The following is a 24,706-nucleotide window of genomic DNA, read 5'->3' as shown; positions in this document are numbered from 1 at the left end:
GCTCAGCGGCAGCTCAGCTCGGACGGGGACTCGAACCACTGTTGCTCAGAGCTCGCACTCTTGAATGAGCTCTTAACCAACTGAGCCGCTCAGCAGGCCCGGCACATTCTTGATAATCAGAGAATACTGGATTCCAGCCCTCACTCCTGATTAACTGTGTTTCCTTGAGCTAGCCTCATTTTCCTTATCTTTTTCTTTAACATTAAAAATAAAGCCAAATAACAATGCATTTCGTTGGTACCAAGTCCTTTGAACAAAATGATTTTCTTGTATGATAGAAAGGTTTCATTTCATTGGACACTATTCACTCATTGGTTAAAAGAAACCTGTCCAGGAAAGTATGTAAGAGGGAAATCTAAACATGGTTGAGGCAGAAAAGTAGTTTCTGAAGAAAACCAGTGATATTCTCTTAACAATGAATTTTATGTTATTTCTAGGTTGGTGGGGTTTTTTTTGTGTTTTTTTTTTTTTGCTTCAGAGAGGGAAGGGCAATATGCTTAACTAAAAAATGCTTTCTCTTCAGATTCCTCTTCTGCTAAGGATGGCCATACAAGCCATCCAATTCTAGCTACTGAGATAGAAATGAAAAGTTCTGTGTAGGGCCTCAGGAATATCTTTTTAATGGGAATAGATTTTTTTTTTTACCTTCTAAACTCTGTCATATTTAGGATTATAGATAATTTTTTGAATTATGGAGTATTTCGTCTAGGTATAAATTATATATTATCTAACAGATAACCTTTAGAATTTGAAGTCTGGCCTTGTTGCCACTGTCACTGTTTAGTTTTAGTATACTATATGCCATTTACATCCAAATTGAGTTTGTTTTTCTTCTTTAAAAGAGGTTTGAATTTTTTTGGGGGGGGGGTGTCACATATTACTAGGCAATAGTAAGCCATCGTTCTGGTATTGCTCAGTATTTATTTTTTCCTTTTGACCCCCTTCACACATTTCTCCCTCTCATCTGTTAAATGAATTATAAGACTTTAAATATTGCACCTAAAGCTTTCTACAATGTGTTTGTCAAACAGAATCAACAAAACATTTTAACTCTGGACCTTAAACTCTCTCCTTCCTTCTAAGCCATCCTTCCCACTAATTCACCAGGATTTACATTTTTTACAAACAAAACATTTTCTCTTCACATACTCTTTTTCATTGACTTTTTCCTAAAAGGCTATTTATAACAAGTTTTAAGACAGGTCCACACCACTCCACCCAGTCATTTCCAGGACTTGGAGTGGGTGGTGTAGGAGGCTGGTATTTTTGTCTAGACTGCACTATCCCCTGAGGGTAGGCCTCAAGACATAAGTAAAACAATAGTGGAATCTATTCCACAATCCTAAGGATTTCAAAAACAAAGAATGTTCCTTCTTAGAAATGGCAAGTTTAATTATAAGCTTATATTTTTTAGGGGGCCAGTTGGACTCATGTCTTGTTAGGGAGACCACTTCATAGTCGGTGTAGAGGCCTGACCATGGCACTGTATTTCTGAAGCTGATGTTGAATAATATTGTATGTCAACTATAATTATATATACATATAGTCACGGGATGAGGAGTAGAGTGTGGGAATGGAGTCAATGGGATGGTAATAGATAAGTATGATACTGGGGGTGGGAGGGCAGTGGATGGGGAAGGGGAGTTGTTTCTGTGTGAAGGGTGAAAAGGATAACTATTGCATTGTTCTGTACACCTGAAACGAATAATAAAAAATAAATAAATAAAACACTATGGACAGATTAAATAAAAAAAAAAGAAAGCTTAAAGCAATGGTTGGTTAAACAGACTCTACTTCCCACCTTTATTTCCAACTGCTTTCCCTTCAGGGATTCACTGGGCAAATCAAATAAACAGAAAAAAAAAAAAGAAAAAAAGATACTGATTTCTCCCCTGAGCCCTTCAACACCTGCCTCCAACATACATATATTAACTGTAAGTATTTCTTATGCTTCTCGCGAAGGATAAAAAGCTCATATATAATTTTAAAATATATGAAAGGATTTCTCTTCTAAGGTATGGCTATTTTAGACAAGTCAAATCCTCTTATACTCAACAAATGCTAACCATCCCCCTTACCCACCCCCAAAACCCTTCACTTAGGCCTCAGTATTTGAGATTAACTTTATCTGCCCAAAAATCACATTAGCCCAAAGGAGCCGTCTACTTACAATAACTAAAGAACTACTTTTACAACTAATTACTGTAATATAAAATAAGAATTCATAACTTGCATAAGTTCTAATCCAGAAAACCACACAAAACATCTCCAGAAACCAAATGGATAACAGCCAAATTCCACATCCCAACAGCTTGTTTCTATCAGCACTCACATTTACTAGGAAAAAATAGGGCTACTTAACACTTTGAAAGTTATTAGATTTTCCATCATGTGGAACTATAGAATATACTTACATATCAAGAATAATTTCCTCGATTGTAAGTGTATTCAAAACACAACAGTTAAACACCTTCTATAGTATTTTGTTTTTACGAGTTTAACAATATAGACACAAGAGTTCCATGTTCAATAAAGCAGTAAGTACTGGCCTTCTTCTGGTAGGATAAATGATGAATCTTTTTGTCCCTTGGCAGCAGGTTGGCTTTTATTTTCCAGTTGGATGGTATTTCCTCAGTCACAACAGTGACAGTGGACATTAGCTGCTACGTAGCTTAAGGACCCTGTTTGACATAGCTTTTGCCAGACTCTGCATTCCATATGTCTGTCACCATTGCCAAAAAGGAAACTTGTTTATTTAAGACACAGTCAACAGGAGCCAGCCAAATCCATACTGGGCTGACCTGTGGGATGGCCACCTCTAATCGGAGGCCCCTGTCGCATACCAGGCAAAACTTGACTTTTCCAGTACTACTGGGTGGTAAAAGCAACTCTGGATGAACCAATAGCCCATAACGTCTTTTTAAAAATTATGAGTTGGCACAGGATGTAGAGTACAGCATAGAGAACAGTCAATGAAATTGTAACAGCTATATATAATATCAGAGAGGTAGCAGATTGGGGGAGGGGGAGTTATCACTTAGTGAGGGGTGTAAATGTCTATTACATTGTTTTGTATACCTGAAACTAATAAAAAAAAATTATGAGTCGCAAGTCAAAAAGAAATTTAGTAATTAAGTAAACAAAAGAAGAACATTTAATAAAGACTCCAGGGATTTAGAGAATTTATATCCAGCTACCTATTACGAATTATTCCTAAGACTCACAAAGGTATATATTCTTAGCAAGCACTACCAGGGCATTGCTGGTCTTCATGGTACTTTTTTGAAAACAGAAAAGGGCACAGCACTCCTATTCTAGGCCAATCCAATTCACACCAAAGGCACTACTCACAACTCATGGCCTTCATAACCACACACGGCAGCCCTGGCCCCAATCTCATCTCCTCACCTCTGGGGCCACCATCCCCAGAAAATAATGTTTAATGGTCCCATGGCCAGGTGTTCACACAGGAATGACACACTGAATTTTAACTTCTCAGCTATTCATGAACTTCAACCATTCCTAGAACTGGTGCCACTAAAATGGGGAAACATTTTTTTTTTTTAATAAAAAGGATGATTACAACACATGTCTGGTTCTTTTTCTAAATGCCGACATCCGGGATAATTTGAGAAAGCGTGATGACACTTAAGAGCCAGAAGTAAAGCTATTTTGGGGCCAAAGAATCTAAATTCACCAACACCTCCTTGACTAAATCAGTGAGGATGCAAGACCGCAGGACTGGCACTTCAAAAATTAGATCTAGAATATACTTTTCCACAGTGGAAAAGCTAGGTAATTAAGAAGAGTTGGGGGAGTTAAGTGTGAAAATGTTCGGTGGCAGAGTTTATTGATGTCAATGACATACTCTTCAGCCTGTTCTTCTAACACAAAACCCACTAAAGATTCACTACGCAAAACTGAACCGCCTGTACTCTAGAGTTTCTGGTTACAGTAACTAAATACTTGTTCAACTTGGCATTTTTAGAAATAGAGATGGGCTTCTGAATTATAAAGCAGATCATAATAATTTTAACAATTACCAGAAAACCTACAAATTACAAACCAGACCAACTTTTAAAAACTCAGTTCCTTTGAGGTATGAACACACTAGCTTTACCAGCTCTGATCACTTGGGTGAGACCTAAGCAAAATCAATGCAAATAAAATCAAGTACGAACATCTAAGGCAATGAAGCACAAAACAGATGGCCTTGTTCCTTGGATCCAGCTTTATATCTTCAGTGCCAAAGAGAAGTAAGTGACTTAATTACCAGCTGTCCTGACTGGGCTTCCTGACCTTGGGGCATTACTTAACCACTGCCATGACACAGTGAATTACAAAGACCAAATGGACATATGGGGAGACAGTGGGCTCTGCAGGGCTCCCAGCCTCCATGAAGGACATTAAAAATCACTTCAGATTAAGCAAAAGCAAAGCAGCTGCTAAGGTCAAAGAGCTTCGATAAATATGCAGAAGTGAGTGTGAAACTATGAAGTTAAAGCAGAGGGGGAAAGTCCCCATATTAACAATTGGACTTTGTTTTAAAATGAAAATATTTGCCCAATGAAAGTGTTTCTACCTCTCTATATGCTCAGACCTAGTGATATTGTGCATCATCATCAATGCAAAAATGTATAAAATATGACTGAAACCAACCCTTATCTCAAGTCTCCAACTCCCTTAATAAACAAGTAATCATCATAATATGTCCTAAGTGACCAATATCTACCTTCATTCTCATCTTTAGAAGATGAAACACTAGAATTCCTCTGGTTTCCTGGGCCAACTGAAAGAATTCTGAAAAGAAACAAATACACTGAAAGGTACACTATACCCTATCCAGCATGGTAGAGATTTCAAGAAACAAATTTTAATCAAGTCTGAACGATGCACTAAGTACAGGGGTTCAGACAGACTAGAGTTAAAGTCTGGCTTTGTCATTCAGTAGTGGGGTACTTTGGGCAGTTAGTTTACTTCGACATTAAAAAAAATAGAAATAACATCCACTTGATAGGGTTGCTATGAGGATTAAAATAGATAATTTATATAACATAGTTAGCATGTTGAAAAGCACATCAAGAGTGCTCAATAAAAGGGCATTGATTTAATGAAAGGAGATTTGACTAATTTAAATGATCACATGAACATCATTTAAAATCCAAAAGTCCCTGGAATCTTGGGGAAAGAGAGCTCTGAAACAGAGGCCTATAAAGTGAAGGAAATGCCAAACCAAGGTGGGGAAAACAAACATAGCAGCAAGACAAAGGTGCTCTCAACAATGCACTTCATTCAGTGAAGTGCAGTCCTCACACGGAAGGAAGCTGCTCAAAAGTGAAGGTTTGGTAGCCATGTCAATAGGCGCTTAAGGAGGATTCTTTATAACTGAAGAATAAATAATAAATGGTTCACAAGGCTCAAAAGACAGAGGGTCGTCAGTAGGATAGTGAAGTGATTTTAAGATGGGAAAAACTGGAGGCATCTATGAGGAAGTCTATTCGTTTTATAATGCATTTTTTTAAAAAATAAAAGATATATTCTATTTACTAATATACATGTGGAAGTCCAAGAAGCTTTGCCTCTAACTCTATGGATTTTATTGAGAGCCTCTCAAATTTTCAAGGTAACATGTGCCCCAACCTAAAGAAATTAGTGGAACAAAGATGCTTCATTACTAGGACCACTTACCTACTATTTAGCAAGTCCATCTTTGTCCAAAAGACCTCAAAGTTCCTGATCATTCCCTTTTAAAATATTTTTTTAAATCATGCTATTTAGAATTTATGAAATAAATTTATGGAGATGTTTATTAGACCAGTCTCCCATCAGAAAGCAAATTAGATAACAAAACAAAACCCCAAAACACTTTCATTTGTACTTAATTATATTAGATGTCTAAAGTATTTTACCTTTAAAATGTCATGTATATACAATATAATAGCAATCTCTAGATTGGGCAACTTCTGCCACAAAAAGGGGAAAACAAATATAAGTAACTAGAGATTTACCAAACCAAGTATTACTCATCATTTTTCTATCAGTCTTTCAATAGGCATTTACTGTGATAACAAGAAACTAATCAGATAAAAATCTTTGCTTCATGGAGCTTACTTTCTAGTGGAGAAAGAAACCTAGTAAAGTATAGCTCATGAACAAAGACTATTCTGATTGATTTGATTAAAAACTTACTTGATAACATCGAAAGTAAATAGTATTGATTTAAATTTATATAAATACATTCTGAATAACAGAGCACTTTATAGTGAAGGCCCTTCTCGTAGTCTAAAACGAATTAAGTGCTACAGAGGAAGAACTGAGGGTTGCTAGTTGGGAGGGGTGGGGATGAAGGAGAAGGGGAAGGGATGAGACAATACAAATTGGTAACTACAATATGGCCTCAGGAATGGGAAAAGACAGTCTGAGGAATATAATCAGTAATGGTGTAAATATTTCTTAGGGGGCCAGATGGACTCGTGTCCTGTGGGGGAGACTACTTCATAGTCGGTGTAGAGGCCTGACCACCGCACTGTATTTCTGAAACTGATGTTGAATAAGATTGTATGTCAACTATAATTATATATACATTTAGTCTCGGGACATGGAATAGAGAGGGGGATTGGAATCAATGGAATTGTAATAGATAAGCATGATANATATATACATTTAGTCTCGGGACATGGAATAGAGAGGGGGATTGGAATCAATGGAATTGTAATAGATAAGCATGATATCGGGGGTGGGAGGGCAATACATGGGGGGAGGGGCGTTGTTACTCTGTGAGGGTGAAAAGGATAACTATTGCATTGTTCTGTACACCTGAAACTAACAATAAAAAAAAAACTAATTAAATGCTTACTATTTATTTTTCAGGATCTCATTTAATCATCACACCAACCTTATTTAATTATTATTATTATTATTATTCTCATTTTCCAGGAGAAAAAAACCAACGCTTGACTAATTTGTCTAAGAGCACATAGTGGCAGAGGCAGAATTCTTAACCACTAATGAATTAGTCACCTTCATTCATTCAACAAACATTTACTGAGGGCCTACCAGTGAACAGGACAATGGTCGGTGCCGAAACTGTATGATCCCTATCGTTATCTAGCTTACATTTCAGTAGAGGAGACCAAAAATAAATGAGTAAACAAACAAATATACAAATTATATATATTAAGTGCTAAGAAGACAACAAACGAGGGGGGTTAAAGAGAAAAGGATGGTCTCTCAGAGCTCAAGGAAGAGCTCTCGGAGGAGGTCACATTCAATTCAGGTTGGAAGGATAAAGAAAGAACTAGCTATGATCAAAAGGAAGGAAAAACGAACATTCCAGGAAACTGCAGTAGCAAAAGCTCTGAGCAGGAATAACCTGAGCAGTAAACTAAGAACTGAAAGGAGGTGAGTATGGCCAGAACATGGTCAGTGAGTGAGCGAATGCCACCCACCTACAAGGTCTCATCTCACTACCAGAGGCCAAATCACAGGGTCACAGGGTACCTTACAGGCTGGGACCATAATTTATTGCATTTTTGACAGCGAAAGGAGCTCTATTAATAATATTATGCCAAGACATAACCAGAACTGTCCGAAGCAGGCAAGGACATATGGTCATCCTACTTCCAGGCCTTGGTAAGTAGCTGGGACTTAATTCTTAATGCAATGGGAATCATTTAAAGGGTTTTATGCAGGGGAGTGACATGTTCTAATATATATTTTAAGAACATCACTCTCAAATATTTATAAGGAAAAAAAATCGCCTAAGGAACAGATCGGAAGGGGGACAAGAATGGAAATAGGAAGCCCAGTTAGGAGGCGGGTGAGGTTGGCTGAGTAAGAGATGACAGGTTGGTGGCAGTAAAGAGGAAGTGTAAGGAGCAGGTTCGCTGATGGGTTGGCTAGAGGATTGCGTGAGAGGGAGGAAGGAAGAACAAATTCTACTTTTCTGGCTTTTGCAGCTATATAGATGGCACTACTATTTTGGAAAGGGAAAGACTGACCTTCAGGAATCTCCTTTCTCTTTGGACTCATTAGAGTATTAATTTACAATGTGCACCTTGGACATTTTTAAGAAGTCCAGGAACCCATGGTAGAGACTCCAGAGTATGTACCACAGAAAACATTATTGTCAAGTCTTGCCACTGCCTTTGTAGGACCACTTTTTTCTCACAAACATCAGGCAAGTGAATCAAAGTCCTCAACGGAGTACACTGGCTCTTAACTGTGCACCTTCCACCCAAGTCTATTTCCTCCCAATGTAGTCACTTAAATGATGAGATTCATTAGTTTAGATGTAAAAATTTTGTCTATGAGCTATTTCACCTAGTTATTTACCAAATTCTAAACAAAGAAATGTTAGTAAGCTACAATGACGTATTAACATTTTAAAATATGGCTACCATATTGAACAGTGCAAATATGGAACATTTCTGTCACCCCAGAAAGATCTAGTAATGCTATTCTAGAGTCTCTAATATGGATAGCTATTCATTGGAAATTATGTATAACTAAAACAATAGCTTCTCCCAAGCTATTAGGACAGCTCGTTGATCTCCAAAAAATACCCACTGGATTACCGAAAAGGTGCTGTTTACATATTTTAAAGCAGTCATATTCTATTATATAACACAGCATTTAATTTATTTAGATGAAATCAAGAGCAGCATGGCTCATGATTAAAATGATCCATGTGCTTCCTTTTTTGGGGTACTTTTGGTAGAGGAGTAAATATGAGCTTCAGTAGTATGGGGGGGGGTGTTGGGATGAGGCAGGAGACTCTTTCAGCTTCACCCACATTACCCTGGTACCGAGCCCCTCCTAGTAATGGTTCACACGGGTTTAGCACTGTTGTTAAGATACCCATTAGAGTTGGGCTCTGCTGAGTTTACATTTGCACATACCAGACAGGATGTTAATGTACGGTTGGCAGATGATCTACTCTCACTCCTACATTAAAGGCTTAGGAGGTTTTGAGAATGTACCAGTCAAGGTGGGTTATAGATGATTCATTCTGTTCAGCAGCAGCTGGGAAGAGGCCAGGGCCATCTATCAGATCGGACCTGAGATGATATACTTTGATCTGACTGTTCATTCTTATGGTGCTTATGATTTGTTCCAAAAATAAAGAGTTAAGAACAGGACATCTATTTTTAAATAACCAAATAAAGAAACTGGTAAAGCTTTTAATTGCTTCCCTACCTATTAGAATCAGAATTTCCTTCATTAAAATGAAAGTTTAGTACAGGGGAAAAAAAAAACGCATTAGAAAAAGTGAAAAGTTAACTGCCTGGTAATAAAGAGAATGAATGCTTCCCATTCACTGATGAGCTACAAGATGGAGATGGTGGTAATGCAAAGGCAACCTGAGAATCCACTGTCTATCGTGTGCAACACTAGGCTCCTTCACGTACTTATTCCATCGAATCCTCACAACCTGAGCGATGGGTATTTTTATCCCCGTTGTACAAATGAGGAAAAGCTAGACCCAAAAGGTTAAACTGCTTTCTACAATTCACACAGCTGGTAAGAAACAGAATCTACTAAGCCAATGCCTCTCGAAGTATGGTCCACAAATTATTATTGGTCTGTGAAGATATTAGTCAGAAAGAGGATAAAAGATCAAAACCTTTTATGTATTTTTGACACAACCATGACATTTTTCTTGTATTTTACATTGGTTCTGGTCCAACACAGATTGGAAACTTTAAGATGCAGTCCCTCACCACAATGGTGTGAGAAGCAGTACACGAGACTGAGCACTGAGGGCAGGGACTCTGTGCTGCTCACGCAGAATCCACAGCGCCTGCCCTGCAAGCTTTGCTGAAACAGTGCACAGAAATTCAAAGTCAAGTCTTCCTGACTCCATAGCACTTTTTGCTTCTGGTGACAATAGAGCTTACCAATTAACTTGTAGTTGATTAAAATTGCCTTGGAGAGGTCGTATTTCCATTGAAGCATATCTATCAGAAAATAATGTCAAATACACAAAATTTGCTCATCCTAGAGATATGTTCTGAGTTTTCCAGTAGTTTAGCTTTTTCTTTTATCCCTACAATTGCTTATACAATAGAGAGGTTCAGGGCATAGCAGCAAATGTACACAGAATTTACTTTGAAAATCATTTATCAGGCTTATTGTCTTCTATTTGAAATAACAATATGATTGAAACTCACAAATCTGGGTGACCAAATATTGTGTTATAGTTTTAAAAAATGAATTACAAAAGAGAACTTGCCAATATAGTCAAGAGTTATGTCAGAAACTATTCACACGGTAATAAATTCACAAATTAGTATTGTTAAGAATTACTTTAGAAAATGTTTCAACGCCAGGATTTTTCACACAGGAATTAGGCCTCTGTGTTTCTGTTGTACCAAGTATAGAGCACAAGGGAATCATTTGGTGAATATGAATCACCCTTAAGTGAAACCCGGTTTTAATGTTCATCTGCATTTATTAAAAAGAAAACTGGAAATAATGATACTCTTTGCAGAGACATAAATGGGTGTATATTTTGTGAACTACCATTTCTCAGCAATTAAGTGTAGGATAATGTTAATAATTACACCATCTAAGTACATTTTCACTTCAATTTCTTTTTTTCATTGTTTCCTCTACCTCACCCCTTCCTTTGCTAAGTCTTAATATCTTGCACCAAAATACAACTGGACAAGTAATACTAAAAACACTTTTTAACTGCTGGTGCATTAATGAAACTTGTAAAAACATGCAGGTACAAAGAAGTGTAAGAGAAAAATGAATACGCAGCCAGGCACATATCATAATTGTTTCCCAACAGGTTCGTTCTAGTTGAAAATTATAAAAATTGAAAATAGAATTATAAAAAGTTAGTTGTAAAAACGTCTATTTTAAGTGTCTTTCTGGGAGCTTATTCAGATAGAAAAGCAGAATTTAACACTGATCATGGCATTCTTTATATTAGTGCACAATTCGGATGATAGCAGACTTCTGCAAATGTCCAAGAAGAAATATTATCACTTTAAAAGAACTTTATTATGAAGTTAGAAAGTTAGAAGATTTGGAGATACAGATATAAAGGCTCTCTATTTTTCAGAAATCATCTGGGTATGCTACACATATATGAGATACATACATTTTAGAAAACTTCTATATTCACATATATGTGTGAATTTAAAAACATAACCATGTATTAGAAAGCACATACATGTATATACATGTTAATTTAAGTATTATGCTGAAAATTTTGAAGGATAGGGAAAGATGTAAAAAGGACAGTCTTAGACTTCAATAAAATATTAGCAGATACTTACAATATGCAAAAGTTTTAACACATCCACAAACCTGTAAAACACAGCAATGAAAGAAATGTTTTAAATGAGTCAATAAGGAAACAAACAGGCTTCCGAATTATAAACTAGATACCTACACTTTCTCTGAGCTCATGATCTCCTTGGCAATATAATGGACTTTGCTTTTTATTCCAGCTTCTTCATCCTGTGGATTAGAGTGCATTTAGAAAGCATGAACTCATAAAAGGATAATGAAGACCAGCTTTGAGGGAGTCAGATGTAAATTCAAGCTCTGATACTTACAAGTTCCTGGCTAGAACACATTTTATGCTATATATCATCTCAAATGACAAACGTGGAGAATTAGATGCGGTCATTAAACCACCATATAGGAGAAGCTGAGAACAATCGGAAATCCTCTCCCATCATCAGCACGGGCTGATGGACTTCCCTGAGAAGCCCCAGGGCTTGGGGGAGCACAGCTGCCAGTGGTTCAAAACTGCCAAGTCACATTCTGCAAGGGAAATGACCCCTCCAGATATCACCTGAACATGAGTGTTTGGGGCGCACACAAGTAAAGTGAGATAAGTGAGTATCCAATAGGAATGTGTAAGAGAACTTCACCCTAAGTGAAGCCACTCCAAGTAAGACAAGTGCAGTCTGAAAAGGGCTCTTTTTCACAGTCTATACTAAACACATTGCCAATGTTGCAGCCACAAGCTCCTTTCAAGTTACTTAAAATTCCTTTTAGAAATATGCTCTTATAGTCAAGACAATTTTATTGTAAAGAGTTGAAATGAACTTCTTTAAATATGCATTGCTTTATGTGTAAATTAAATACTGTAGCAGGGAGAAAAAATGTACACTTCTGGGAAAAAAAAGGTGATTAGGAATGAGTTTCAATATTTAGGGATTTAGATGTTGTCATAGTTGTTTTCATTTAAAAACGGATAAAGCTGGCTTTGACTCTAGGGCATTAGGAAAAAAAGGAGAAGTTTCTCTCCATTTCTATTCTGGTGAGAGATCTGCACACTATTCCACAGTGAAGAGCAAAAGAGAGTAAACAAGGAACAAGCAATTACACCATTTTAGATATTAACACCAAAAGTGAAAATTATGAGTGTTGTTATTAACAGGAAAACGTGTTGAAGCTTCTTCTGTTGAAGAAATGTCAGATCTTGTTTTAGAACGAGAGGCCCCTTTGCTTTCATGCCGGCATTGGCAATGCCAGGACCCAGCGTGCAGTTGAACAAGGCAATGTCACAATAAGGATAAAAAGTGACCATGACAGTCCAGTAGTCAGTTGCTAATGAAATGACAGAAAAAAATAATGGTAGTGACTTCTCATTATTTAAAAAAATACGTGGTAGTGAAGTAGTCTTCTTTTCTAAATTGAAATCACGGATCACCCTAGCATGCCATTTACTTGAGTGTCACTGTGATGGGTCAAAAGGACTGTCTTAGTTCCTTATTTGGAAAAAAATGTTTTTACGTGCTTCCAGAATTTTAGTGTTAGAATAAAGGTATAAAAATAGATTCAGTTTAATGATAAAGTTCTCCAGAAAATTATATTTTAATGATTTTTTTAAATTATGTCTGTTGATGTTCTTTACATTCATGAAAACCCTTTACTTAAAGCATTGGTGACATTCAAGTGAGTAAAGAGGGAGAGGATTGATTCCTCAAGGTTTTATAATATGTTAAAATTTATATTTTTTTATTACAATCATTTATATTCTTATAAGAAGTCAGCCAGTAATAGTAAATATAAAGGAGACCTTTATCTTTAGATTCATTTTTTTTTTACTATATTTAAAACCACTGGTTCATAATGGTAATTGAAGTCATAGAAGCAAATGAGAGATCAAATGCAAGGAATATATAAAGTGAGAATTGGAGCAAGAGCAGAATCTCAAAGGACACCCACTTAAAACAAGGATTTGTCAAGATTCAGAGTTGGTTATTAGCAGAGTTGAGAAGAAAACCATATTTCCCAATGTTTAACCTAGAAATTCTTCTATTATACCCTGAATTTCTCTTCAATATTTGGTGGTAATCATACCCTCACAAACATCACTGCTAACCATAAACACACATATATCTCCCCTCCAATCTCAAGATTTGACAAATCCAAACAATCTGCAATATTTGGCTGAAATTTTTTTGTGAAACATTGTTACATATAACATTGAAGTTCTCGTCTTCTAGGAGTAAACCTAATCTTGCAGTGTGGACTTGTCCCTCCATGTTTTCATATCTTACTACAGAAGAATTTACACTGAATATAAAGAAATCCTAAACCTTTCATCAGAAATATTATTATGCAAAAAATATTCAGAGTACACTATAAAAGCAACTACATACATATGAAAATAATCTTTAAAGAACAATTGATTATTAATTCACAGTGCATAACAGTCCAGTTTAATTAGCCTAGAATATTTTTCCTTTTGTTGCTTAACCTTAGCCCCCAAACTCTATCTTTAAAGGGACAATAAGATAGATGATATCGACCTCTATCATCGTTATTATTCCTCTTTTCTAAGACAGGTTGCTCAATAATTGCGACTAACTGTTGGATAAGTGTTGCTCAACTGAGCAGGATGAGGCATAAGATACCCAACTCCATTCACTCACCTTTTAAACTACACATAGCTAACATTCCTCAGGAAGTGGTCCTAAACACAGCCTGACTTCGCAGACCATGTATCAGACACACACACAAACTAACACTCACGCAGACATGCACTCCTAACTAGGGCTGTGTACACACACACACACACACACACACACACACACACACACACAACTGTTGTTTTGAAAAATATTTTAGCAAATCAATGCTTTTCTAAATATTATAATGGGTTTCTCTATATTATCTGTAGCTAGAAAGTTTAAGATTTGTAAAATACATCTTTTTAAAATTAGAAAGCCAAAAGACATGTATTAAACATGAAACACAGACCTAAACTATTGAAAGAACTGAAGCTTGGACTCTCTGCATGCTCCATCTGCAAATGATGTGACGTCCTTTCATAGTGAAGAGGTGGTTTTAGCCTTAGCTATAAAGAAGCTAAAGCACACTATAGATGCTGAAACATTTGTTTAGTAGAGCAACCTAACACATAAATAACTCTTGTAATACAACTTAGTGAAAAATGAGTAAAACATATGAATATGAATAGACATTTCACTAAAGAAGATATACCAATAGCCAGTGAGTATATGAAAAGATGCTCAATATAATTAGTCATCAGGAAAATGCAAATTAAAATCACACTGAGATAGCACTTCACACCCATACAATGACTATCTATAATCAAAAATCAGGAAAGAGCCAGTGTTGGTAAAGCTGTGGAGAAACTGGGCCATTTTATACATTGCTGGTGGGAATGGTACCTCTACTCATATATTGTGATTTGGGGTCGTAGCGCTCTCCTAAAACCACTAAAGGCAGAATTTGTATTTCTTATCCCCCTTGTTATTCTGAGATCACTTCCAAGAGGAAGGAGTCTGCCCTATCTTGACTCCACCATTTGATAACAAGGTTAGTAGGAAGAAACAGCTCCACTGTCAGCTGGTTCACTGTTCTACAGCTGAGTTTGAAAACATACTGATCATCAGAACTACCAGACAGCTCTTCAATTCCAGATTCTCAGGTAACTTGGAAATTCAGATTCTGTAGGTCTAAGATGGGGCATGAAAGTGGGTGTTGGAAGAGGGAATTAAAGATAATAGCCCAAGCCTTCAAGAAGTGAATAATGGGAGTCATCCAAATATACAAATAAGTATTTATAAGGACAACTATTGAAGCGTGCTGATGTCTTGAAGGAGAGTCAAGAGCTTAATCAGACAGCGATGTGTAATTCAGGAAAAGATTCACAAAGAATGAAGCGAGCATTTGATGACCGTTACTCTTTAAACAAGCCACCAAGTACTTGGCATGCTAGATACTATAGATACCGACTCATCACAGCCAGAAACCAGGACTCCTCCACCTTCTAGCATCACAGCTGAGTCATCAAGTCCTGTCCATTTGTCCTTCTTAATATTTCTTTAAAGCTTAATAGATCCTTTCCTCTCCCTCAGTGTTGCCTCCGTTTTTCTTGCCTACACTGTTACAGTAACCTAAGTGGTTTCCTAGCTCTCGATTTAGCCCACTGCCTCCATTCTCTACACTGCCACCAGAGCAACAGTTCTAAAGTGCACAAATAATCACTTTAGTAGCTCCCTATCACCTAGGGGCAAAAGACTAAACTTTCCTTTGCCGTGTATGTAAGACACCCCACAATGGGTCTAGTTATGTTCACTCGTCTCATTCCTCCTCCTCCAAACTGTGTTCTCCCAACTCCAGCCGAGTTGGAACTACCCTGCAATTCCAAGTGTGCTCTGTCGCAGCATCTGTCCTTCCCACTTCATCACCTCCCCGTCCCCCAAAATTTCTGCCTGTCATATTCCAGCTCATCCTTCATGGCAGCACTCAAAGGATGTCTCCTTTATGAAGGCTGCCTTGATAGTCTTTCCCCACCATTCCCAAAAGACAATATTATTCTCTTATTCGTGTAGTGTTCATAGGACTTAACCCAGAGGATCATGTTTATTTGCTGACATGTCTGAATTCCCTCTAGTCCGTGATCTTATTCACTCCTGTATCCTTCTGTGTATAACATAGTGCCTGGTCCACTGTGCAATTAATATGTACAAAGAAGCAAACGTGTACCAGGGTGGCTGTCATGTTCTCAGAGTCTAAGAGCAGAGCACACTGCTTGTGAGGACGTGGTTGAGTAACATGAAAATGTAAACTCAAGCAACTAAAAGCTCATTATAGATATTTCATCATGTAAAAAGGTACGGAGTCAGGCTGGATGACTAAGGCCTTTTGTAATTCTAAAATTCTAGAAGTCTATGTATTGTCTATTTTACCTTTTAAAGTAGGACAACTACAAAGGTTAAAAAAAAGCAACTGTTACAAAATGTTTCAATGGATTACAATCATTTTCAAAGTAAACAAAGATAGCTAAAAAACAAAACAAAATAAAAAGCTCTACATTATCTGTAACTTGTAAGAACAATGCTGATTCTGACCCAAGTCAAACAGTGATGGAGAAATACACCCGTCATTGTACAACCTCAAGAAAGGCCTTGTTAAGCATGTCCACTTGTCAGTTAATGAAAAGTCCTTGCTTAAATTACATTTCAAAGCACACTGCCTGTGAAATAACTGCATCTCCCACAAATACACTGCTGTGGAAGTTGAAACATGAGCTACAAATGAAATTACTTTGTCATAGTCATAAAATAAGTCAAACAAATCCCAAACAGACCTTTTCATCTGAAACCTAGTTTTATGTTCCGATCTCTTGATAATAGCCCTGCTTTGTAAGTTCTGAACTGTGTTCTCTTTTCATATTCGTTCACTGCAAATAAAGTTTGGTGAAATGTATCTGTTACTTTTTAATAGAACTTTTTAAAAAAAGAAAGATTTTATTGAGGATTTTGGGGAGGGGAACAGCGTTGGGGAATCGGGGAAGGGGAACAGACAAGTTTCTGTCCTTTTGTTCTTCAGTCTAGTTGTGGAGGACGTCACTTCACTGGCCCATGTTGGTATTATCATTCATTGTGCTCTTCCTGGGTGAGGCAGATGGGTTGCTGGTCACTGAATGGCTGCTCACGGCGGCTCTTGGCAGCTCACGCCGGCTGCTGGCCACTCATGGTAGCTTATGGCAGCCCATTGTAGCTCCACTACAGCCTACACTGTCGCTGGCGACTCACGGCAGCCCAGCTACAGGTCGAGCTGTTGTTCACAATCTTAGCTGTAGAGGGCACAGCGTCACTGGCCCACATGTGGGATCCAAACTGGGGCCCTGCTGCTCAGAGCTGGTGTCCCAAGCCAACTCTTAACCAATGAGCCACTCGGCCGGCCCTTTAATAGAATTTTTAAAAGGCTAATCAGTAGTTCTACTAAAAAGCAAAAAACTTAACCAGACCTGCCTGAGAAAAACATCTCATTGTTATGGCAAAAATGAGGTGACACCATAACTAACCACTAAAGGACAAAATCCTCTTTGGTTTTTATCCCTGTCTTCATAAGGGTATATATTATATGAGCTGTCTTAAAAAATTTTGAACAGGAAAGAGGCAGGGAAGTCAATATGCAGGAAAGGTGAACAGCAGTGAGTATTCCAACCATAATAAAGCAGAATGAATAGATCTCATTTTTAAACAGCCCCTGGCAACCACTAATCTGCTTTCCGTCCCCATGGATAAGCCTATTCTGAAAATTTTTTATAAATGGAATCATATAATATGTGATCTTTTGTGACTGTTTTCACTTAGCCTGTTTTTAAGGTTCATCCATGTTGTAGGCTGTATCAGCACATTTTTTATTGCTGAGTAATATTCCATTCATCCATTGACAGATCCATCTATCAGTTGATGGGCATTTGAGTTCTTTCCACTTTTGGGCTATCATGAATAATTCTGCTACGAACATTCCTGTACAAGTTTTTGTATATACCTACGTTTGCATTTCTCATGGGTATATATACCCAGGAGTAGGATTGCTGAGTTACAAGGTAACTGTATATTTAACCTTTTAAGGAACTGCAAGATTGTTTTCCAAAGTGGAAAATGGAATGTAAAATTTCCATTTTACATTCTTACCAGCAGTATACAAGAGTTCCAATTTTTCAACATCCTCACCAACATCTATAATTGTCTGTCTTTTTGATTTTATAATCATCCTAGTAGGTGTGAAGTAGTAGCTCACTGAAGTTTTGCTTTGCATTTCCCCAATACCTAAGGATATTGAGCATCTTATTATAGCCATTTATATTATCTTCTTTAGAGAAATGTCTCATTCAGGTCCTTAGCCCATTTCAAAATTGGGTCATTTATTTTTTTATTGTTGAGTTGTATGAGTTCTTTATATATTCAGTATACAAATCCTTTACCGATATTTGCTAATATTTTCTCCTATTCTGTAGGCTGTCTTTTCATTTTCTTGATGGTACTATGTGTAGCACCAAAGCTTTTAACTTTGATGAAGTCCAATTTATCTATTTTTCCTCTTACCACTTATACTTCTGTTGTAGCTAAGAAGCCTTTGCCTAACCCAAGGTCATAAAGAGTTATTACTATATTTTATTCTAAGAGTTTTATAGCTTCAGCTCTTACATTTAAGTCTGTGATCCATTTGAAGTTAGTTTTTGTGTATGGTGAAAGGAAGAGGTCTAACGTCATTCTTTTGCATGCAGATATCCAGTAATTGCAGTAGTATTTATTAACATCTTGATTTCTTTAACTATATATTTTGACTTTTTGTATTACTACATAATTTTTTTTGCTGTCAGCCAAAATCCATTGTGAAATGAGATTGGTGTAAATAAACTAACTGACCTTTAAAAATAATTTAACCAAGGTCATACAGCTGGCAAGTGGCATAGCTAGGACTGAACCATGGGCCTTAGGATGCCAAATTTCATGTTGTTCTATTTAGAACACAATACTGCTTTTCATATACACATGGTTCAGATTTATTCATCAAAGATAAGAAAAGGCAAACCTGAAACAATATATATTTATTTGGTAAATATGCCAAATAAATATGTAAAGCTTGATTTCAGACACTTTTTTTGCTTGCTTCATTTCATGTAGGTTAATAATAGCTAAAATCTATTGAGCAGTCACCTTGTGTCAGACAGTGTTTCAAACAGTGTTTAATCATTTAATCATCAAGACAATCTCAGAAAATAAGGACAAGTGTCCACCCTGTCCTTCCTCTTTTTACAGATGGGAAAATTAAGACACAAAGAAGTTTAGTAAACTGCCTAAGATCATAAAGCTGGTAAGTGGTGAGAACCCAGGCAATCTGGCTCCAAAGACTGTGTTCTTAATCACTATGAAAGCAAATTACTTAAAAGCATTCACCAGGCTGTGCTTAGATGGATCAATAACTGTCTAGCAAGGGGGAGTTAGTTTATTTTATTATTGCCATTGCTGTCTCAGATGAAGCTCATCAGAGTGGCTAATGATTCTACAGAAGGGAAATTATTAATACACTGGATTCAGGTGCAAAAATATTAAATGTCCACGAGTAACTGAAGAAATAATGTCATTTTTAAAAACAGAAAAAAATTTAACAGAGATATTACAACATGGCGCAACTAAAGACAAAAACCCCAATAATATAAATACTGAAAGGGAAGGGATAGGCAGGCACGAATACAAAGGAAGGAACCCTGGAAGTCTCCAATGACCAGAAAACAGATGAGTCAACCAGGCAGGGCTGTGACAGGATGTGCTGGGAAGATACATAACACAGAAAGTTCAGAGAGTAATCCTTCCTTTATACCATGTGTCGTCGGTGAAATCCTAGTAGAACGTGCAAACCAATTTTGGTCACCATAGTTTAAGAAGTATGGGGAGAAATTGGAAAGGTTAGAGAAACAAATAAACAAAACGAGAGAAAACAGTATTTGGTAGGAAAAGAAAGGACTTGTAATTTATTAGAGTAAAGGCTGTTTTAATTACAGACCTTAGACGGGAAGACCTGTCTTTGAAGGCTCTTCCCCAAGCTCTGCAGGCTTTGGCTCCTGCCAGTCACTTACACCTCAGTTAAATACCACTTTCTTGAAGGCTTTTATCCTAAGCAGCCTTCTCAGTTTCTAGCACATCATTCATGTTTTACACCCCTCCTAGGATGAAATACTCTGACGTTCTTCCTGTTTCTGCATTTGTGGCCCCTCTTGCCCCATTAATACGGAAGCTCTTCAACAGCAGGGTCCGTGAGCTCTGCTTTATGTCTAGTACATTCTGACAGTACCTGGGACTTAATGGGTACCCTGTGAGCACTTGTAGAATCTACATATGTGAAGAAACAACAAGGAAAGTGAGCTTTTAAACTAGAGCAAGACAGATACCAATACAACACAGAAGGAGTGACTTGATAGAGGAAATCCCACACTGCAGAGGGACGCTGTGAGGTTTCAGAACAGTCATTCATTTGTCTCAGGTGTCTTGCAAACTCACCTGCCTTAAGGCTAAGTAATTTCTAGTGGTTACTCCCAACTCCGTAACTCAATGAAGAAATTAAGTCTTGCCAGAAATAAATAAATAATTGCTGAGTTCTTACCACATACTGGACAGTGTTCTAAGTCTGTACACATATCAAATCATTGAGTCCTCAGAATTGTATGCGATAAATACTATTCTCTTTTTCATAAAATGGGGCTCTTTAGCCTAAAGAGGTTAAGTAATTGGCCCAAGAACGCCCAAGTCATAGGTAGTAGAACTGGGATTTAAATCCACACAATGACACCACATGTTCCATTAATTTAAGGCTGAAAATGAATTTAAACAAAGTGAAAATATATTAAGCAGGAAGCATAATAAATTGGTAAGTTATGGCATAGGAGTTAGGTGACATCAATTTTCTCCATGGCTTGATACTCTTGTGTATACGTGGGTCCTTTCAAATTCCATCTTACTGTAACATTCCAACATTTTTTGGGAATACTGCTGATATACTACTTTTTCACTGTAATTGTCTTTACTCAAACAAATATGATTTAAAATGAAATAGATAGTCATGTCAATCTAGAGAAACAATATAATGACCCCCTTGTACCTGTGGCACATCTCAAATAACTATTAATGCATGGCCAATCTTATTTCATGTATACTGAAAATACATACATACGGGATTATTTCAAAGGAAATCCTGATGTGTTATGACCAGCAATATTTATCCGATCCCTAAAAAGATCTGACTGACTCAGAAACAAATCTAATTCCTTTCTTTCAAGTAGAATCATTAGCAGTACAAGGAACGATCCTGAGGGGGTTTTGTTATCAAAAAGAAAACCAATGGCCATTACCAAAACTAATTCCTCAAAAATTACTAAATAATCTCTAAGTGATGTGTGCTTGGAAATAGAACATCTTAGGCACCACATTACAGCAGACATTAAATTTAAATTAGAAAAATGTTTTATAAGTTTTAAGACAACTAACAGGTGATTTTGTGCCGATCATACTGATAAATGTTTCTGAGTGTCACAAGAGGCCAATAAACACAAAAGTAGAAACAATTAAATACGAACATCTACCTGTTTATCTCCCAGCAGGTCAGGGTCCCCTTTACTAGAAGCAGAGCTGACATCGTCTTCGTCGGAACTGTTGATGCTTCCCTCCTCATCCGAGGGAAGGTCACCAAGACCGAGATCCAGATCATTGTGTCCCTCCTGGGATACTCCAGAGCGGCTTCGGAAGAAAGTATAGCATTAGTCACCTTTAAAAACAAGTAATACTGGGCCAGCCGAGTGGTTCAGCTGGTTAAGAGCTCCCTCAAGAGTGCGAGCTCTGAGCAACAGCGGTTCGATACCCGGCCTGAGCTGAGCTGCCGCTGAGCTGTCAAGGCTCAGCTAAAAACAAACAAAAAAAAGGAATACTACCAAAAACAAACAAAATCAACCATGCTATTTATATGATGTAAGCCAGGCACATCTAAGGGATTTAGAGGGATAGAAATAGCCAGATCAGACTTCCCTTTCCCTTTCCCCAAATCAGAAATCCAAATTTATTTTGGGCTTAAAATAATCATCTTAAGAAACATGTATTTTTGTGAAACGAAGGTGGGTGAGAAGCAAGTTTTCCAGCTGCCTCCATGCTATGCTTCAATACATCCTTACTCTAAAAGATCACGCGCCTACTCCTATAAACCAAGAAGCCTCACAGGATGTGGGCTGGGTTACCACAAAAGGACATTGACTGCGCAGGAACATTAGGAGGGATGCTGTTTCCTTGGGTCTCGGTGTTTTGTTTTATTTTTTTTTAGCTAACAAATCGATGAGGATTGGGAGCTAATGATGGCCATGACAATCAACAACGCATGTGCCATTGTGAACATGTGCCTGCCTCCCTGGTTAGAACTAATTGCCTTTTATGTAACCACATCATAAGCCATAGGAAGGAAAGTGGATGTTACAAATGCTCGGGCTCTGCTCCAGACCTGCTGAACCAGAAACTCTAGGGGTGCAGGGCCCTTAGGGGATACATGCTCAAGTCTGAAAACCACTCTACCAGCCATTTTCAACTCCTCCTCACCAGCCTGACATCATCATTTCCCACTTTCTATTGAGACAGATCTCTTGAATCTAATTCTCATTGTTGCAATCCAATCTGTCGGGGGAATTCCATAGCAAAGTTCCCCAGGAAGACGACAGAAATACTTTCTAGCTTTGGTTGTAAAGATGCAGGAACACACTGCCTGTAGCAGCTGCTTTCCTGTCTGCAGTCTACAAGAATATCTGCCGAACAGAAGTCAGTAAAAAATCCACAGCAAATCAGGGGACATGTTCAGGCAGAATAGAGACAGCTAAATTTCACTCTGGCAGGCCCCTTTAGCAGGTCATGGGCAGGTCACTCGAAGGCCAAGGCTCCCACAAGTCATGAGAACTTCTAACGGGAATCTTAAAAGCTAAAGATGAATTTTCTGCCAGTTCCTGTAGGATGCAGACTTGCCTCAGATGCCATTCCTGGAGCCCAACTGCTAAACAAACCAATCGGGTTGAGGCAGAATGCCAAAAGGAACGCTTCCCTCTGCCAAAGATGGGGTTTCCTATTACTCAGTGGCAGGAAGGCCTCAGGGGATCAGATCACAGCCTCAAATAGGTGGGTGCACACCTTATCAGAGCGCCCTATGACATGGAGGAGAGTCACTCCCCAGGGAGGGGTGGGGGTGAAGAGCTAAAGCTTTCTGGTCAGATCACTGGCAAGATTCACTATCTCTACATGCAGGGAGATGAGCCCACCCCGGCGGGTAATCAGTTTATTTAGATTAGCAAGAGTACATGAGAGTTACAGGATGTACAGACTGTAGGATTCATTCATATAAATAGAAGAAACCATATACCTTCACTTGTTTTTGTCTCTTTATATCCTATAAAACCCTGTCACTCGGAACGTAACCTATGAGCAGTGTCTACATCACCAGGGAGCTTAGAAAGACAAAACCTCAGGCCCCACCCCTCCCCAATGAATCAGAATCTGGTTGTGATCAAATCGTAGTAATTTGGGGTTTTTTTTGGGATCAGCCTATCTGAGAACTCTTTTGGACTCAACAGTGTACAAACTTCAAATAATCAGTAATAGGGCTGTGGTACCTGTGAGGAAATTAGGTTTCTTTTGTCTAAAAGGAGAGCCAAGAGGTGCTTCTTAATCCAACATCTGGGAAACTATTATTAAGAAGATAGTAACCAGTTGGTCACCACATCCATGAGATATATAAATGTTTACAAAAGTTAACATTTACGAACAAGAAAAAAAAGAGCTTCAAATATTAAAATGACAAGGATCAAAACATACTGCCATAAAATGTTGAAAGATTTTAGTTCTGAAAATTGCTTTCCTACAGAAAACCTCTGACCACCCTCCTTAACCTAAATTAGCTTACTTGTCTCTTCTGAATCCTATCAGATCTCACTTGACTGCACTTGGTAATCAATTTGTTTCTCTCATTAAAATGTAAATTCCCAAGGACAAGGAAATTGCTGTTTTCACTCGAATCCCCAGCATACTGCTTGATGCATAACAGGCCTTCAATTATTTTTTACTGAATAAACAAAAATGATATCAGAGAGCAATGGGTGTTACGTTTCAGGAGCCGGTCAGATGGTGCATATTTATGGGAGTGGTGATCACAAAGAAGTGTTTGGGGGGAATACTGAAGAGTACATGGTTTAACACAGAAGGGGCAACCTGGGCATCACAATCAATGGTGTGGGAGTGGGAATGTTTGTTTTCAGAAAACAAAAAGAACACTGGCTATAGCAGGAGTCTCCTATAAATAATTAATAGAAAACAAGCTTGGAGAAGATGACAGGTGGCAGGCTGTCAAGGGGCATGAAAAACGGTGACTGAGTTTGTGCTCATCCTGCAGGCCTTCAACAAGGAGACCCAAATCTTCTATTGCAGTAGACCTCCACGATTTCCTTAATAGGCCTCCAAGCTCGGTGTCGCTCCCATACTTCTCGTTAGTGCCAGTAAGGAAGAGGGCTGGCAACTCTTCAGTCAATCACACTGTAAGCACAGCCCCTGCCCCACTCCCCGCACCTAGCCAGGGAAAAGAACATCCCTGTTTAGCAGCTTCAGTGAGATCCTCTTGATGATCTCAAAGCTTAAAGTGAAGTTAAAGGGGTTTCCCACACACCTGGATGGTAAGCAGCAAAGGCCATTTATGACTTGTGAAGCTTAGGAGAGAAGAAAGTGCACAAAGTGGGGTTTTTGGGAAGATGAATCTTGTACCCTGATGCCAATGAACTAACGAGGGTGGACTGGGGTGTAGCACAATGACAGAAGTGGAAGGAGACCCACAGGTAATTTCAATAGTGCAGGCAGCCTGAATCAGGGTGGCTACACCAGGAATTGAGAGGGAG

General features: G+C 38.0%; 1 protein-coding gene across 3 annotated transcripts in view; it reads right to left on the bottom strand.

The window, feature by feature from the left end:
- The window catches only part of FGD6 (FYVE, RhoGEF and PH domain containing 6), a 101,187-nt gene that overhangs the window by 43,371 nt on the left and 33,110 nt on the right, over window positions 1-24,706 (bottom strand). For all 3 annotated transcript variants that reach the window (XM_019641735.1, XM_019641737.1, XM_019641736.1), the window contains exons 3-5: window positions 21,380-21,533; window positions 11,408-11,475; window positions 11,292-11,322 (exon numbers count right to left, since the gene is read on the bottom strand). In XM_019641735.1, coding sequence (XP_019497280.1) covers window positions 11,292-11,322; window positions 11,408-11,475; window positions 21,380-21,533 — 253 coding nt within the window. The remainder of the gene's footprint in view (window positions 1-11,291; window positions 11,323-11,407; window positions 11,476-21,379; window positions 21,534-24,706) is intronic.

Source organism: Hipposideros armiger, unplaced genomic scaffold, assembly GCF_001890085.2.
Source record: "Hipposideros armiger isolate ML-2016 unplaced genomic scaffold, ASM189008v1 scaffold_63, whole genome shotgun sequence".
NCBI lineage: Eukaryota > Metazoa > Chordata > Mammalia > Chiroptera > Hipposideridae > Hipposideros > Hipposideros armiger.
Note: the sequence above shows the minus strand (reverse complement) of the source record. Positions and strands in the feature narration are given on the sequence as shown.